Raw genomic sequence first — 18937 nt, forward strand, 5'->3', positions numbered from 1 at the left:
GGAGGTCAGTCGGCTTTACTGATTCCCCTGAATCACTTGCTGATCTTATGTGGAAACAGATACACCCAGAAGCAATATTTAATCAGGGCACCCCATGGCCTACTCAACTTGACACATAAAATTAACCATCACAAGCCGGGCTCGGTGGCTCAGCCTGTAATCCCGCGCCTTGGGAGGCTGAGGTGAGTGGATTGCCTGAGCCCATGGGTTCGACACCCGCCTGGGCAACTTGGTGAGACCTCATCTCTACAATAAATCAAAAAGTTAGCCGGGTGTGGTAGCGCGCGCCTGTAGTTCCAGCTACTTGGAAGGCTGAGGCGGAAGGATCCCCAGAGCCCAGCAGGTCGAGGCTGCGGTGGCCAGGAACGGCCACTGCACTCCAGTCTGGGTGACAGAGTGAGACTCCAACTCAAAAAAAAAAAATTAACCATCACAGACACATATACCAGTCTAAGCGTGTGGCCCTTATTTTCGTCCTAATTCAAATGAACCATAAAAAACATAAATTATAACATGTATGTAGCCATTGAAAATTTGAGCACTGGCCGTGCTCAGTGGCTCAACCTGTAATGCCGCGCTTTGGGAGGCCAAGGTGAGTGAATTGCGTGAGCCCGCGGGTTCGAGACCCGCCCGGGCAACTTGGTGAGCCCTCATCTCTACAATAAATAAAAAAAAAATTAGCCGGGCATGGTAGCGCGCGCCTGTAGGACTAGCTACTTGGAAGGCTGAGGCGGAAGGCTCCCTGGAGCCCAGCAGGTGGAAGCTGCGGTGGCTGGAAGCCGCCACTGCACTCCAGTCTGGACGACAGAGTGAGACTCCAACTCAAAAAAAAAAAGAAAGAAAGAAACTTTGAGCACTGACTGGACATTTTATTAATATTAAAGAATTGTTACTTTTTAAGGTGTGATGATGTTATTGTGGTTATAATTTTTATGAGATCTTTTAGAGAGATTTATACTGAAATAATTATTTAACTCATTAGATGGAGGAGATCAAAGAAGAAATACTACTGGGAAACTGATAAGATATTGACTACAATTAAGTACTTGAGTATAGTCCACCCTGGAAGTACCCAAATAGTTAGGTAGTTGGTTAGGGAATTAGATTTAAAGACTTGGCATCTACTTCCTCAAAATTAATTTTAAAAAATTCACAAATCTGAAAAGCATATTTTCCTATGCATACAAAAAGTACAGCAAATATTAACCCTTTATCTCTGGATAAAAAAATCCCAGAAAACTCTCTATTTTTCTTTTATATTTTCTAATCTATCTAAAATGAACATATATTACTTTTTCAATAAGAAAAAACAATGAATGAATATATATTTTTAATTTTAAACATGTGGGGTACAATTCTGGGTTACGTATACAAATGTTCATTATGCAGTTACCCTTGTTGATGAGGTGTGCCCCCACTCCCCTGGCAGTTTCCCATTACTGCCAATTCCTTTCTTATAGTATTATGATAGTAGTTCAAGGTCCACTTATGAATGAGAGCATGTGATACTTGGTTCTTTGTTTCTGTGATAGATCACTCAGTATTATAGACTCTAAGTCCATCTAAGCTGCTGCAATAATTTTGACCTTCTTTATGGTTGTGTAATATTCCATCGTGTATATGTACCACATTTTTTATCTGTCCTCTTTTGATAGGCAGCATGGTTGGTTCCATGTTTTTGCTATTGTGAATAATGCTGCAATAAACATGCGTGTGCAGGTATCTTTTTCATAGAGTGATTTGAGTTTCTCCGGGTATATTCCCAGTAGGGCGATTGTGGGGGTTGTATGGAAGGTGTTTAGATCTTTTAGGAATCGCCACACTGTTTTCCACAGAGACTGTACTAGTTTACAGTCCCACCAACAGTGTAGAAGTGTTTCATTTTCGCTGCATCTTCTCTAGCATGTGTTGTTTTTTTGAGTTATTGATGATGGCCATCCTGACTGGAGTTAGGTGGTATCTCAGTGTGGTTTTAATTTGCATTTCTTTGATGACTAGTGAGGTTGAGCATTTTTTCATGTATCTGAATGAATATTTGTAAGAACCATTTAATTTTACAGAATCAATTATTTTCTTGAAAAATCAGGACATTATCTTCCACCAAAGTCAATGGCATTTTTACAGGTAAAGACTTATCAGTAATTAAATGGATAGCTCAAAGAAAATATCTTTGAAAAGGAGAGTAAGAAAGATATCAGTCAATCCAGATAAAAACCAAAGAAAGCAATCGCTCCTTTTCAGACACCTTGCTGACTTGGAACACAGCTTTAAGACAATAAGATATTCAGAGTGCTCTGAGCAATGAAAAAAGTATGTCACAAAATCCATGTGCTGAATTTCATATACTTTAGAGTCAAGTCTCCTAAGACATTACTTAGAAAAATAATGTTTTAATTTAAAAAAATACATTACTTAGAAACTAATCTTTTTAAACATATAATGTTTTACACCTTTATTGATCTTATTTATTATTCCATAGTAGATTAGGAACTTAAAGTATGGAAAAGAATTATCATTAGGAATACTCATGATTACAGTAAGAGATAAATAACAGAGAAGGCGGAAGCAAAGTTTCATAAAAATGATACCCAGGAATCAAAGAATAGTGATCTTAACTAAATAACTATTGAAAAATATATTCAGAATAATAATTACAAGTCATTTTTCAAGTAAATTGTATTTTAGAAGTCAGGGAGTAAACTTTAGAAATATTTTAAAATTTTAAGTGCTTGGACGCTTAAACAGGTAGGTTTATATTTAATGAATAAGTTACATTGTGGATAAATTCAATCCTCGTATCAATGTGGTATCTTAGCAGGTTTCATGTGCAAGGGTGCAAAAAAAATCAGCTCACTGAAGAAAAGAAAACTCTTTTTTTTTTGAGTTGGAGTCTCACTCTGTCGCTCAGGCTGGAGTGCAGTGGCATGCTCACAGCCACCGCCGCCCCAACCTGCTGGGCTCAGGCGATCCTTCCACTTCAGCCTTCCAAGTAGCTGGAACCACAGGCCCATGCCACCACACCTGGCTAACTTTTTTATTTATTGTAGAGATGAGGTCTCACCAAGCTGCCCAGGTTGGTCTCGAACTCCTGGACTCAGGCAATCCTCTCACCTCAGCCTCCCAAATTGCTGGGATTACAGACTTGAGCCACTGTGCCCAGCTGAAAAGAGAACTCAATACTATTGGTGGGAGTGTATATTAGTACAGCCATTATAGAAAACAGTATATAGGTTTCTCAATAAATTAAAACAGAACAACCATATGATCCAGCAATCCCACTCTGGGTGTATAGCCAAAGGAAAGGAAATCAGCATGTCAAAGAGATACTGCACTCCCATGTTTATTGCAGCACTATTCACAATAACCAAGACATGAAATCAACCTAAGTATTCATCAGTAGAAGAATGGATAGAGAAATTGTGGGATATACAAATATACCCAATGAAATATTACTTAATCATAAAAAAAAGATAAAATCCTGTCATTTGCAGCAACATGGATGAACCAGGAGGACATTATATGAAGTGAAATAAGCCAGGCACAGAAAGACATTTTAAATACTGCATGATCTCCCTAATATGTCGTACCAAAAACAGTTGATCAGAAAGTTAGGGAGGGCAGACGCAAGGTAGAATGGGAAGAGATTGGTCAAAGGGTACAAAATTAGTAAGAGGTGTAAGTAGGATTACTATAGTTAACAATATTGTATTTTGTATTATTCCAAAGCAGCTAGAAGAGAGGATTTTGGATGTTCTTCCCAAAAAGAAATAAATATTTGAGGTAGTCAGTGTGTGAAATACCTTGACTTGATCATTACACAATGTATACATGTATTGAAACATCACAATGTACCCCATAAATAATTGCAGTTAGTATGTGCCAAAAATGTGTCAATTGAAAAATGAAAAATAGAAACCTTTAAAAAGTCACATTCTTTATTGTATCTCTCAGATATTGAAAAATAAATATAATTCAAAATTTTTTTTTTAATATTAGGGATGACCCAAAGAAAAAACAGAATTATCTTTTTGGAGGGCGGGCCCCTCATAGTACAGGCTTCCCCAGTTAGGTAAGTGTTCTAGGAACCTACTGGCATCAATGTACCAGCTAGCCTTGTTGTGAGAGGCTGCGTTTGGCTTCAATGAATTTTCTTTTGGAGATTTTTTCAACCCTTTTCCCGTTTCACCATGGGTGATTTATGAGCACACCTGCCCATACTGCACTGAGTGTTCAGCAGTTTTTGACCAAAAGCAGCATAATCCCCACGCCCCACCCTCCCTAATCACCCAATCTTGCCCCGAGCAACTTTTGTTTGTTTCCCTGGATGGTAAAAGTCCGCAAAGGGAAACATTTTGCTGATGTGGAAGAAGTGAAACAAAAAGACAGCAGAAGCACTAAGAGGCATCAAAATTGACAGATTCAAAAACTGTTTTGAGCAGTGGAAAAATCATCTGGATAGATGTATTGCCTCAAGCAGAGAGTACTTTGAAGGTGACTGAAGTTTAAACCTGCAAGAATCTACACATATCTTTAAACAAAAAAATTCCTGGTCCTTTTTTGGTCCCCCACCTCGTACACCAAGCAAATATACCTCTTTGACATTTGTGATACAGTCTTTGACAGTCATTCTTTGCTACAGTTTGCAATTAGCAAAATTGTAAACTAAAAGGTGACGCAAAGTCTGTTCCTTAATTGTACTAGTCTACTAAGGGTGTGAATTTTGAAGTAACTTGAAAACCTTTTTGAAAGTCTGAACCTACTCCTTAAACCATAATTATTTAATGTAGTTATTTAACATTCTAGTGCTTAGTGATTGAAGTTCATAGCTAAGATTACTTTGCATTTCCTTATTATCTTTCTGTTATGGATTTATGATCTTGTTGTTGACTTTTCTCCATTGATTCACAGGGGAACAGGGAACGTGTCTGTCAGGAAAACAGACAGTGGAGTGGAGGGGTAGCAACATGCAAAAGTAAGTTAAATGGCATTTATCATTCCCGAAAATGGCACTGAGGACACAAAAGAGCAGTGTGACCAAACATTTTATCTGTACATCAGTTGTACACATTTTTAAATAGGTTTTAAAAATATCTTCATAAACTACGAGAACTTCTCATGAGCTTTTGCTCAAGGGCACCAAACCAATAAGAAGGTCGAAAGTTGTAGTAGAGATCAATGATTAAACTGGAATGAAGCACAAATTACTGGTTCTGGAATCCCAAACATTTCATTTAAGAACTACTTAATTATTGAGCTTATTTGCATATTTGTGGGGTTTTTCTTTTTCCAAATAATTATAAATAAGGAGACTTAGAGATGTTTTAGGTGACAGCATTGACCAATATTGATATCTTTTTTTAAGTGTTATTGGTCCATTTGTACAATAAAGTAATATTCATATTTCACATGGAATTTTACATTCATTCATTTTATGAGAACAGCCAACTTCATATGGCAACATGTGGGTTCATTTACATGACCTTATTCCCAATATATGGCCCATGTGCTGCCTCTGCCAAAAAACAATGTATTTAGACACAGTATTTTCAAATCAGTCCAAGTGGTAAGCTTTTTCATTTCTTTTTTCTTGATGATCCTGGTGGAGTCATCAAACTTTCAAACTGGAAGGGGCCTTTTAGATGATCCAGGCCCATTGATTGACAAATGAGCAAATGGAGTTTAAGAGAGGCAAACTAACCTGTGCAATATCAGAAATCAAGTTAGTAGCTGAGCCATCACTAGGACTCCTGGATCCTGAACGCTTGTTCACTGTTGTTTCAACCATATCTCCTGAGGTATATTAATAAGCTAAATTTGTGTTGACTTCAGGAATCTAAAGTCTTTCTATGTTATTTTTATTTCAATCACTTTGGAAGGGAACAAATCATTTTTATCTGGGTTTTAAATATGCCCAACACCCTCACCTGTGTACGTTGTACCCAACGGGTGATTTCCTTGTCCCTCTACCCCTTCCAACCCTCCTCCTTCTGAGTCTCCAATGCCCATCATACCATTCTCTATGCCTTTGCAGGACCTTAGTTTAGCTCCCACTTATAAGTGAGAACATGTGGTGTTTGGTTTTCTGTTACTGAGTTAGTTCACTTAGGATTATATTCTCCAGTTCCATCCAAGTTGCTGTAAAAGACATTATTTCATTATTTTTGATAGCTGAATAGTATTCCATAGTGTATATGTACCACATTTTCATTACTCACTGATCAGTTGATGGGCATTTAGATTGATTCTTTACTATTGTGAATTGTGCTGCAATGAACAAGTGAGAACAGGTGTCTTTTTCTATAATTATCTCTGTTCTATTGAGTAGATACCTAGTAGTAGGATTGCTGGATTAAGTGGTAAATCTACTTTTAGTTTGAGAAATCTCCATAGTATTTTCCACAGAGGTTATACTAATGTACACTCGCACAAACTGTGTAAGCATTTCATTTTCTCTGCATTCTTGTGAGCATCTATTTTTTTTTAAATTATGGTCATTCTGACTGGTGTAAGGCAATATTCCTTTATGGTTTTAATTTGCATTTCCCTGATGATGAATGATGTTGAGCATTTTTTTACATGCTTGTTGGCCATATGTATATCTTCTTTCAAAAGATGTCTGTTCATGTCATTTACTTACTTTTTAATAGGGTTATTTGCTTTTTTTCTTGCTGATTTGTTTGAGTTCTGTGTAGATTCTAGATATTAGTCCTTTATCAGATGTATAGTCTGTGAAAAATATCTTCTTTCATTCTGTAGGTTGCCTGTTGTTTATTTCTGTTGTTTATTCCTTTTGCTGTGCAGAAGATTTTTAGTTTATTAAAATCCCACTTGTTTACTTTTGTTTGGGGTTTTTTTAATTTGCTTTTGAAGTTTTAGCCATAAATAATTTTGCTAGGATGATGTCCAGAAGAATTTTCCTAGGTTTTCTTCTAGGATTTTTATGGTTTCAGGTCTAACATTTAAGTCTTTAATCCATCTTTAGTTAATTTGTGTGTGGGGGGAGAAATAGGAATGAAGTTTCCTTTTTTCTACAAGTAGCTAGCCAATTTTTCCAGCACCATTTATTGAATAGGATGCCCTTTCTCCAGTGTATGTTTTTGTCTGCTTTGTCAAAGATCAGTTGGTTGTAGATATTTGGGTTTATTCTGGATCCTCTATTCTGTTCCATTGGTCTGCGTTTCTGCTCTTGTACCAGTACCATGCTAGTTTGGTTACTACACTCTTGTAGTATAATTTGAAGTCAGGTAATGTGATGCCTCCTGTTTTATTCTTTTTGACTTTTTTCCCTAATTCTGTGAAAAATGATGTTGGTAGTTTGATAGGAATTACATTGAATCTGTAGATTACTTTTGGTAATATGGTCATTTTAGCAAATGTTGACTCTTCAGATCCATGAGCATGGGATGTTTCTCCCTTTATTTGTGTCGCCTACGTTGCTTTCATCAGAATTTTATAGTCTGCCTTGTAAAGGTATTTCACCTCTTGCTTAAATACAGTCCTAAGTAGTTTAATTTTTTGGCTGCTATTGTAAGTGAAACTGAGTTCTTGATTTGATTCTCAGGTTGGCTGCTACTGTTGTATAGCAGTGCTACTGATATGTGTGTGTTGATTTTGTATCCTGAAACTTTACCAAATTCATTTATCAAGTCCAGCAGTCTTCAGGATTCTTTAGGTATGAGATCATATCATCAGCATACAGAGGTAGTTTGATTTCCTCTTTTCCAGTTTGGATACTCTTTATTTCTATTTCTTGTCTGATTTCTCTGGCTAGGACTTCCAGTACTATGTTGAATAGTAGTGATGAAAATGGGTATCCTTGCCTTGTTCCAGTTCTTGTGGGGGAATGCATTCAACTTTTCTCCATTCAGGATGACACTGGCTGTGAGTTTGTCATATATGGTTTTTATTAATTTGAAGAATGCTCTCTCTGTGCCTATTTTGCTGAGGCTTTTTATCATGAAAGAATGCAGGATTTTATCAAATACTATTCTTGTGTCTATTAAAATGATCATATGATTTTTGTTTTTAATTCTGCTTATGTAGTGGATCATGTTTATTGACTTATATATGTTGAACCACACTTGCATCCCTGGGATAAAACCCATTTGGTTGTGTGTGTTATTTTTGTGTGTGTGCAATTGAATTTGGTTTGCTATTATTTTATTGAGAATAATTGCATCTATATTCAGAAGGGATATTGGCCTATAGTTTTATTTTTTTGTTGTGTCTTTTCCTAGTTTTAGTATCAAAGTTATACTGGCATTATAGAATGAGTTAGGGAAGATTCCCACCTCTTTGATCCTGTGGAATTGCTTCAGTAAAATTGGTACCAATTCGTCTTTCAAGGTCTGCTAGAATTCAGCTGTGAGTCCATCAGGTCCTGGATTTTATTTATTGGGATACTTCTAATTACTGTTTCAGTCTCCTCACTGTTGTTCTGTTCAGGGTTTCTATTTTTTCCTAATTCAATGTTGGAGGTTGTATATTCCCAAGAATGTATCCATTTCCTCTAGATTGTCAAGTTTGTTTACATACAGGTGATCATAATAGTCTCAAATGACCTTTTGAATTTCTGTCATATCGGTTGTGATGTCTCCATTTCCATTTCTGATTGAGATGATTTTAATGTACTCTGTTTCTTAATCTAGCAAGCAACCCATCAATTTTGTTTATCCTTTTAAAGAACCAACTTTTTGTTTCATTGATCCTTTGTAATTTTTTTAAATTTCAATTTCATTTAGTTCTGCTGATATTCATTATTTCTTCTCTTCTGCTACCATTGGGGTTGGTCTGTTAATGCTTTTCTAGTTTCTTAAGATGTGATGTTAGGTTGTGTATATGAGATCTTTCAGTGTTATTAATGTAGGCCTTAAGTGCTATAAATTTTCCTTGGACACAGTTTTGACTGTGTTCCAGAGATTTTAATAACTTGTTACACTGTTGTCATTCATTTTTAGGAATTTTTTAATTTCTATCTTGATTTCATTGTTGACCCAAGGATCATTCAGGAGCAGGTTGTTTAGCTTCCATGTTTTTGTTTGATTTTATGAGTTCTTTGAGTTAATTTCTAGTTTTATTTCACTGTGGTCTGAGAAGGTTCTTGATACAATTCAATTTTTTGAATTTATTGAGACTTGATCTGTGGTCTATCAAATGGTCCATCTTGAAGAATGTTACATATGCTGTTGAGAAAAATGTATATCTTGCAATTTGGGGATGGATTTTTCTGTAGATGTCTGTTAGTTCCATGTTCTTTGAAAAGATAAACAAAACTGATAGACTGCTAGCTAGCTTAATCAAAAATGAAAATGGACACCTATGATTCTTAGGTTTGGGCATTTTACATAATCCCACATTTCTTGAAGACTGTGTTCCATTCTCTTGATTCTTTTTTTCTTTATTGTCATCTGATTCAGTTAATACAAGCCTTGTCTTCCAGTTCTGAGAGCCTTTCTTCCGCTTGTTCTAGTCTACTATTAAAACTCCCCACTGTGTTTTGTGCTCCTCTAAATGATTCTTTCATTTCCACAGTTTTAGCTTGGTTTTGTTTTTAAGGTGTCTACCTCTTTGGGGAAATTTTCATTCATGTTCTGATTGCTTTGGGTTTTTTAAAATTTCTATATATTGGTTTTCAATTTTCTCCAAAGTTCATTTATCAATTGTATAATCAACCTTTTGAATTCCATGTTATATAGCCTTGATCTGGTGAGTTTCTCAGTTGCCAGCTGTCCAATCCTGTGCTGGGTACCTGCACTGGCTCTCAGCATCCTGAGTGACTGCAGTGGCCTGGAAAATGATGTTACCTGGGGTTTGGGATCAGGCCTTCCCCAAAGCTGAGGTATTATATCTGGTGATTTCCCAAATTCTCTGTCTGTTTTGAGCCTCCCAGGGGAGTACAGGGGGAAAGAGCTGAAGCAGTCCACAAGTTTGCACTCTCTTCCCAGTGGGGATTAAGAGGGAGTCCCAGGCCACTAGGGGAATGATGTTGTGCAAGGCAACACAGAAGAGTTTACATGGGGAGTGAAAGGTTGCTCTGGCAAGGAATCCCACCAGGCTCCTGATTTAGCCTCAGACTATTTACCTTGTGGAATATCAAAGTGCTGCTGACTTAAGGCCTCAGGTATTCTTAGTCTGCTGCTGTGGAATTTGCCCTTGGGGCATGTCCCCTCCCATGCCAGCTAGATAGCAGCTACACCGCCCATAAGGGTTGAGTATCTGTGAAATGATGGCTGGCATCACTCAAGTTTTGGTTTTTTGTTTTGTTTTGTTTTCTTACATCTTGTGGTTTGGCAGAGTACAGCTGTGGGTAAGGTGCTGTGGGTAAGGTACTGTGGGTAAGGTAGTTCCCATGAGGGACTGGAGTCCTGCAAGGATCAGGGGGCGCTCCAAGTCCACAAGAGGGCAGTACTCCTGAATTCCCCTCACTCACCTTCCCTGCTGCATCTGGAGGCTTCCAGAGGCAGCCAGTGGACTGTGGTGATGCAGGAAAGATTCTGGTCAGTTCCAGCCAATGTCGATGAATTTTTCTCTTCTGTGTGATTATTATTATTATTATTATTATTTTGAGTTGGAGTCTCACTCTGTCGCCCAGATTAGAGTGCAGTGACCGCTCCCGGCCTCGACCTGCTGGGCTCCGGCGATCCTTCCGCCTCAGCCTTCCAAGTAGCTGGAATTACAGGCATGCGCTACCACGCCCAGCTGATTTTTTGATTTATTGTAGAGATGAGGTCTCACCAAGTTGCCCAGGCGGGTCTCGAACTCGCGGGCTCAGGCAATCCACTCACCTCAGCCTCCCAAGGCGCGGGATTACAGGCTGAGCCACGGAGCCGGCTTCTTCTGTGTGATTATTATCACTCCTTTGAAGAGTCATGGGGCATGCTGCTGGTCCCATTTCTCTCTGGGTGCTAAGGAAACGCTATCTTGGTTTACTCTGTGATAGAAACACTACTCTAGCTGCTTCACCTAAAGTCTTTAAGGAAAATTATATGACAGAAACTCAGTGGAGAACATATAGCTTTTAGTTCTCAAAACTTTGGATAAATATTATATAGAAAAGTACTTTTTAAATATTGAATAGTATCTCGAGTCACAGGAATGTGTTATTTATTTAGGACATTGGGCATTCCTGATATGAGTTTATTTTTATCTCAACCGCTCATGATCAAATAGTGTGTGTATGTATATGCAGGAGAGAAGAATGGGGAATGAAAAGGAAACATACCTACATGTCTGGCATTAGAAACCCTCATGGTGTTGGAAAGGAGAGTTGTTTCCATTTTGTAGAGATTAGTCCATCCTTTTGAAATGCAAGATAGTAATAGAAAACTCTGTATCCTATTATTTATTCCCTGTGGTTTTCTTTTCTTTTAATTTCTAAATTAATAAATAAAGGATACAAGTGCATTGCAGGAAATTAGAAAACACAAATAAGCAAATCAAAAATAATTTTAATCACACTACTCAGGATTAAAACTATTGATATTTTGATATATTTTATTATACTTTTTTCCCTAGGCATATCAAAAACACAAATATTTCTGGAGGAAAAAGTGTTCATACTGAGCAATCTGATCTGAAAGATCATTATATAATTTACTAATTATTAAATATATTAATATCCGTTATCTATCAAATTTCTCTGAAGCCCATTCAAGTCAGCAGGAGTCCCTAGACCAGCATTCTCCAAAGTATGACCTGCAGCCTAGCAGCACAGTAGATCTACAGACTAGATCCCATCAGCACCTGGGATCTTGTTAGAAACTGAGAATCTCAGGCCCCAGCCAATGCTACTGAATCAAAATTTGCATTTTAACAAAATCCCTAGATGATTCCCATGCACATTATAGTTAGAGCAGCACCACCTTTGACCTGTGGTTTAATATCCATTGGAATATCCTAGGGAGTTTTGAAAATTCCCAAAGCTCAGTCTGCACCCTGTATCAGAATCTTTGGGGATAGGAACCAGCATCACTACCTTTTTCAAGCTCCTCACATTACTCCAAAGTACGACTAAGGTTAAGATCCATGGTCCCAGTCTTAAAGCCCACCAGACTGAAAGATGCCCAAAGATGTCCGTTAGCACCATATCCAGGGTCCAGGGACTCTCAGCTCCAACTGAGCATTGGAATCTTTTAGGGAGTTTTTTTGTTGGTGTTTTGTTTTTGAGAAAGCACGATTTATTGAGAGGACAGAAAAGCTCCCACAGTGGGGGACCTGAGGGGGTTGTCCCATTTGAGAAACTTTTAATAAAATACCAGAAGCTAGACTACAACATAGAGATTCTGACTCATTCGGTCTGGGATAGGCCATAAAAGCTTCCCAGGACTCTAAAGTATAGCCAAAATTGAGAGCCACTAGTCTAGAATCACCTTCTCTGTATTAGAGAAAATTATGAAATTAAGATTCAAGTCCGTTGTTTAAGTGTAGGAAGGGTGATTCTGCTTTCCTCATAGTGTTTTCCTGTTAATAGCATTTCTCACAATGATCCACAATCATTCTTTATAACTTACACTACCTTACAGTTCATGAAGTTGGCATATCCCTCAAGAGCCATATAAAATGTCCCTTTTTCTAATTTTCCCTCAGCTTCTGGGTTCCTGTTCTTTGTACTTTCCTTTTTTTATTTTACCTTCTGATGGTTTTATATTTTATATCAACTGATAAGCAGTATAACCCTGCCCAAATATTTAACCTCGCTAATTCTCACTTTTCTTCAACTGTTGAATGAGATAATCTCAGGTAAGGTGGCCAGATTTAGAATTTAAAAAAAAACAAAGCAGGAAACTCTATTAAATTTAAATTTCAAATAAAAAATAATTTCAATGTAAATCTGTCTCATGCAATATTTAATACATGCTTATTTACTAAAAATGTATTTATCTATATATTTATTGTGTATTCAATTTAACTGGGCATCCTGTATTTTATCTGGGTTTACAATTTAAGTTTTATAGGAAATAAATCTGGGCCAGGCTTGGTGGCTCAGCCTGTAATCCCAGCACTTTGGGAGACGGAGGTGAGTGGATTGCCTGAGCTTGCAGGTTCAAGACCTGCCTGGGCAACTTGGTGAGACCTCATCTCCACAATAAATCAAAAATTAGCCAGGTGTGGTAGCGCATGCCTGTAGTTCCGGCTACTTGGAAGGCTGAGGTGGAAGGATTGCCGGAGCCCAGCAGGTCGAGGCTGTGGTGGCCGGGAGCGGCCACTGCACTCCAGTCTAGATGACAGAGTGAGACTTCAACTGAAAAAAAAAAAAAGAAAGAAAGAAAGAAATCTAATATTGTATAGAAAGTTCTTGGCCACTCTTAGCAACTTAAAAATGAGATTATTAAAGTTTATCCACCTGCTTATTCATATGCCCCTCCTCTTGGTATTATTAATTATATTATTAGTATTATTACTAACAAAATACATAAAGGCAGCTAACGTCAACAGGAATAAAAAGTAATCTTTAATCACTTGCATGTATTAATCCAATACGGATGTATGCTATGTTTTTCTCCTTCCATGACTATCATTGTGCCTTACATACTAGTGGGCCATAATATTGTATATATTGCATGAAGCACCTTTGGCAAACTGGAGCAAAAGAAGGAAAGAGGACTTGGAGAAGCATTTAATAAAAAGCTTTTATTCTTCTTTTTAGAGACCAGGTGTGAAGCGCCACTTGAATTTCTGAATGGGAAGACTGACATTGAAAACACAACCACTGGACCCAGCGTGGTATACTCCTGCAACAGAGGCTACAGCCTTGAAGGGCTGCCCAAGGCACACTGCACAGAAAATGGAACCTGGAGTCACCCAGCTCCTTTCTGCAAACGTGTGTGTTGACTTAGGAGAGATTTTTAATCAGATTTGGTTTCATGATAAGATTTCCACATACCTAAAACCTAGAGGAAACTCCTCTAATACAGGATGTTGGCAAAGAAAACAGTTCATATGTATTAAAATTGGATTCTAGAGGTATTTTTAAAATCTAGTTTTGTTATCTAAGTCCTATCTGATAGTCAACTTGTATCAGACTCCTTGCATAATTACAAGTCAAAGTCAATAAGAGAAAATGCAACTTAATGAAAAAAATTTTACCCAAATATAATGAATTATACTGGAGATAGGAAAGAGGTAAAGAAAGAAAATGCATTTAAAGTGAATTAGATCTTATCTGATTTTACCTATACAAATAATTTTGTGTGGATTCAAAACAAGTATGTGTTTAATGTTTGAAGTTCTATGTTTTTAAGTCTCATATAATCATCACTGAGAACCCATCTCCTATAAGATTCCTACTCTGCCTTCAAAGAAATAAATTAGGAAAAGAAGGAAAATATCAGTAAGCATTTTCTTTTCTTTTTAACAGCAAATCCATGCCCTGTCCCTTTTGTGATCCCTGAGAACGCTCTGCTTTCTGAAAAGGAGTTTTATGTTGATCAGAATGTGTCTATCAGGTGTAGGGAAGGCTTCCTGCTCCAGGGCCAAGGCATCATTACCTGCAACCCTGACGAGACATGGACACAGACAAGTGCCAAATGTGAAAGTAAGTCAACAGGCGGAACCAGTTATTTCCATTAGTGCAAAATGTTTTCCCATCTCTGTGAGTTTATTTTCAGTCAAGTAACTTAGTTGTAGATATTTAGATCTCTGATCATAGTTATCACATAGTTCATAATTATATCATAGATCACAGTTATTACTAATGTTTGAAATTCAAAAAAAGATACTGGAATTTCAAACATTAAAAAAAAAAAAAAAATTCCCGGAACTAAGTTGAAACCTACCTGACCAGGATTTACTCAACAGATCTTCAAAATGTGATCTTCTAAGAATGAACAAGGTATTAAGCTTAAAATATACATTTCTCTCCACACTGTCAGAGTCTTCAACCTATCCTTTAATAGGCTATGGATGCCTTGCAATACAAAAAATTATTCCTTGATTATTTTAAAACTTAAGCCTGCATCAAAACTACCCAGAGAGGTTATTAAAAACCTGTTGAGGACCACCTTCAAGTTCCTGATTTTAGGAGGTCTGGAATGAAGCCTGAGAATACACATTTACCACAAATTCCTAAGTGCTGCTGATAAGGATACTACTAGTCCAAAAACCACAATTTGAGACCTCTGGGCTGGTACCATATTGCTACATCCATGCAATCTGGCAGCATCTCTTGTTGCCTTGTGATAACTCTTGACTTCTCTAAACACACACTTCCACTTCCATTTAAAACATCACCCTGCCCAAATTCCTGCCCTCCAGGCTCTCTTGTCTAACTACTTTCACTACAGCAATCAATTAAAATATAAATTGAAGCTAACCAGATGCAAGGCACCAGGCTGCATTATATAGGGATATATTATGCCTACAACAGTCTTCATCTTCAGAACACTTGTCCTCCAATTAATGAGATAAGAAATTTTTTTAAAAACACAGAGATTCTGGTATCCTAGACGACCTGGGTTTGAATTTCACCCTTAAAATGTTTAACTCTGAACTTATGCTAGTACCTTAACTTAGCTGAGTCTTGGAGCTGCCGTTTGTTAATAGCATCAATAATACCTGTCTTATAGGTATCTTATAGGTTTGTTTTAAAATAAATAAATAAATTGGTGTGCATTAGCAATATCTTCTGATAGGAAGAGATATGCGAGAGACCAAGTTCCTGAATTTCCAGCCAGCAGCCCAGTGCAGCATTTGAATGTTGACTTCACTCCAGGTCAATGTGTATTATACATCTAGCCAGATTTGGGTCCCAAATATATATGAAATCTACTCCTAGTGAAATGGAAGGAAGGAAGTATGTATAAGCTGGACGTTTCTCTCTGACTCTCTAAATGTGGTTTAAAACCACCAGTCTGAAGCAAAGCAGACCAACTGGTTTTGTTCTACTCACATATCTTACCTTGAGCTCCGCTCCCCACTAGGATCACTGGAAGAAAGGGCAAGAAGAGACATACGCTTATTGAAAGTGTCCCTTCTATGCACACTTAATTATTCCTCAATATTATTGAGAGAATGAGGGATAGCCTTGGAGAGAAGGAGATTACTATATTTTGTTATCACCAATCTTCTTTTACATTTTCTACTAGAAAAGAATTCCTTAGCTTCAAACAAAAATCTTTCTCTCACACGATCAGCAACCTTCTTCATTTTTTCATGTAGTCCTGATATTTATCCCTAAAAAGCAATGATTAAAATGTAGTTTACTAGCCGGGCTCGGTGGCTCAGCCTGTAATCCCGCGCCTTTGGGAGGCTGAGGTGAGTGGATTGCCTGAGCCCACGGGTTCGAGACCTGCCTGGGCAGCGAGACCTCATCTCTACAATAAATCAAAAAATCAGCCAGGCGTGGTAACGCATGCCTGTAATTCCGGCTACTTGGAAGACTGAGGCGGAAGGATCGCTGGAGCCCAGCAGGTCGAGGCTGCGGTGGCCGGGAGCAGCCACTGCAGTCCAGTCTGGGCAACAGAGTGAGACTCCAACTCAAAAAAAAAAAAAATGTAGTTTACTGGAGAATCACCCAAGGAGATCATGTAAGTTGCAGATTCATAAGCCAGAAACCCCAGAAATGTACATTTTTTTGTAAGAACCCCAGGTGATTCTCATCTAGGTGGTCTGAAATCCATGCTTTGATAACCACTGCAATAAACCAGCTGCTCATCATGATGTTTTTACAGGCTGTTGCCCCAACTTGGAAGCTCTTTCCCTCTGATCCACCCAAACTGTATAGCCCAGCTTTTCACTACCATTCATAACCTGACAATTCTAATCATAATTAGTTACAAACCACAGTTTTTCTACAGTATGCTATTCCTAACTCTAATGCAGTTCATTTTAGGTTGCATTGCAATATTTATTTTTTATACATTTTTTTTTGTTTTCAAGATATGGAGTACAATTCAGGATTAGGTTATACAAGTGGTCATCGTACAGGTAAAGTTTGAACCTCCCTTTGGTCCCCACTTTACCTAGTTTGAGATCAGGTGCCCTTATTGGTGTTGTATCTCTTCTCCCCCACCCCCTGGCAGTATCCTGCTTCTGCCAATCCCTTTCTTATAGTATTATAGTAAATGTTCAGGGTCCATTTATGAGTGAGAACATGTGGTACTCTGTTCTTTGTTTCTGTGACAGATCACTGAGTATGATCGACTCTAGATCCATCCAAGTTGATGTGAAGTCAATATGTTTGTCCTTCTTTATGACTGCATAATATTCCATCGTGTATATGTACCACATTTTTTTATCCAGTCCAGTTTTGATGGGCAATACAGTTGATTCCATGTTTTTGCTATCATAAGTAGAGCTGCAATAAACATGTGTTTGCAGGTATCTTTTTTGTAGAATGATTTGAGTTCCTCTGGGTATATTCCCAGTAGGGGGATTGCTAGATCATATGGAAAGTCAATGTCTAGTTCTTTTAGAAATTGCCATACTGTTTTCCAAAGAGGTTGTACTAGTTTGCATTCTCACCAGCAGTGTAGAAGCATTCCTTTTTCTCCACATGCTCACCAGCATCTGTTGTTTTTTTTATTAATAATGGTCATTCTTACTGTGGTTAGGTGGGATCTCACTGTGGTTTTGATTTGCTTTTCTCTGATGATGATTGAGGCTGAGCACTTTTTCATGTGTCTGTTGGGTGCTCGCATATCTTATTTTGAGAAGTATCTATTCATGTCTTTTGCCCACTTTTTAATGTGACTGTTTGCTTTTTTCCGTTCTGCATGTTTGAGCTTCTGTAGTTCCTGGATGTTAGGCCCTTGTCAGATATACAGTTGGCAAGTATTTTTTCCCATTCTGTGGGCTGTCTCCACACTCTCTTGATGGTTTCTTTGGCTTTGCAGAAGCTTTTCAGTTTGATGAAGTCCCACTTGTGTATATTATCTCTTATGGCATGGGCACTTGGGTTTTTTTGTTTTGTTTTGTTTTGTTTTGAGTTGGAGTCTCACTCTGTCACCCAGACTGGAGTGCAGTGGCCGCTCCTGGCCACCGCAGCCTCAACCTGCTGGTCTCCGGCGATCCTTCCGCTCAGCCTTCCAAGTAGTTGGAACTACAGGCGCGCACTACCACTCCCGGCTAATTTTTTTTATTTATTGTAGAGATGAGGTCTCACCAAGTTGCCCAGGTGGGTCTCGAACCCGTGGGCTCAGGCAATCCACTCACCTCAGCCTCCCAAAGTGCGAGATTACAGGCTGAGCCACCAAGCCTGGCTGGGTACTTGGGGTCTTGATCAGGAATTGGTTCCTACTCTGATTTCTGTAAGGGTGTCTCCTGCATTTTCTAAGATTCCTACCTTGTAATCCATCCAAGAATAATTCTAGTTATCTGAAGGCTTCTTGTAAAATTCTCAAAGAAAAATTAATAATAAAATTTTTTATTTAAAAATACACCATGTCTCCTTTAAAAAAAAATTGTCATTCAATCTAACAAAATCCCAAAAGTAAAAAGTCACTGCCTTACCATATTGAAATGAGGGGAACTAGTCCAGGTGTGGCAGCTTATGCCTATAATCCCAGCATTTTGGAAGGCCAAGGTGGGAGTTTGAAGATTTATACTTAAGACTTTGATCAATTTAGAGTTGATTTTGTGTATGGTGATAGGTAGGGGTCCTGTTTCAATCTTCTGCATGTGGTCTGCCAGTTTTCCCAGACTATTTACTGAATAGGTTCTCCTCTCCCCAGTGGTTGTTGTTGGAGACTTTGTCAAAGATAAGTTGGTTGAAAAATTGAGATTTTTCTTCTGGAATCTCTGTCCTGTTCCATTACTCCATATGCCTATTTGTGTACCAGTACCAGGCTGTTTTGATTATTGTAGCCTTGTAGTAAAGTTTAAAGTCTTAAAGTGTGATATCTCCTGCTTTGTTTTTTGCGAAGTATTGTTTTGACTATTCATGGTCATTTATGTTTCTATATGAATTTCTGTATTGTCATTTCCAGGTCTGAGAAGAATG

At 38.0% G+C, this 18937-nt stretch overlaps 1 protein-coding gene across 1 annotated transcript in view; it reads left to right on the forward strand.

The window, feature by feature from the left end:
- SVEP1 (sushi, von Willebrand factor type A, EGF and pentraxin domain containing 1) overlaps nucleotides 1–18937 on the forward strand; it is a gene marked incomplete at its 5' end in the record, with an annotated part of 142071 nt that overhangs the window by 93385 nt on the left and 29749 nt on the right. The window contains 3 exons of the mRNA XM_008066174.1: nucleotides 4909–4972; nucleotides 13646–13819; nucleotides 14357–14533. Coding sequence (XP_008064365.1) covers nucleotides 4909–4972; nucleotides 13646–13819; nucleotides 14357–14533 — 415 coding nt within the window. The remainder of the gene's footprint in view (nucleotides 1–4908; nucleotides 4973–13645; nucleotides 13820–14356; nucleotides 14534–18937) is intronic.

This window comes from Carlito syrichta, unplaced genomic scaffold (assembly GCF_000164805.1).
Source record: "Carlito syrichta isolate Samal-C Ts95f unplaced genomic scaffold, Tarsius_syrichta-2.0.1 Scaffold308851, whole genome shotgun sequence".
Lineage (NCBI taxonomy): Eukaryota > Metazoa > Chordata > Mammalia > Primates > Tarsiidae > Carlito > Carlito syrichta.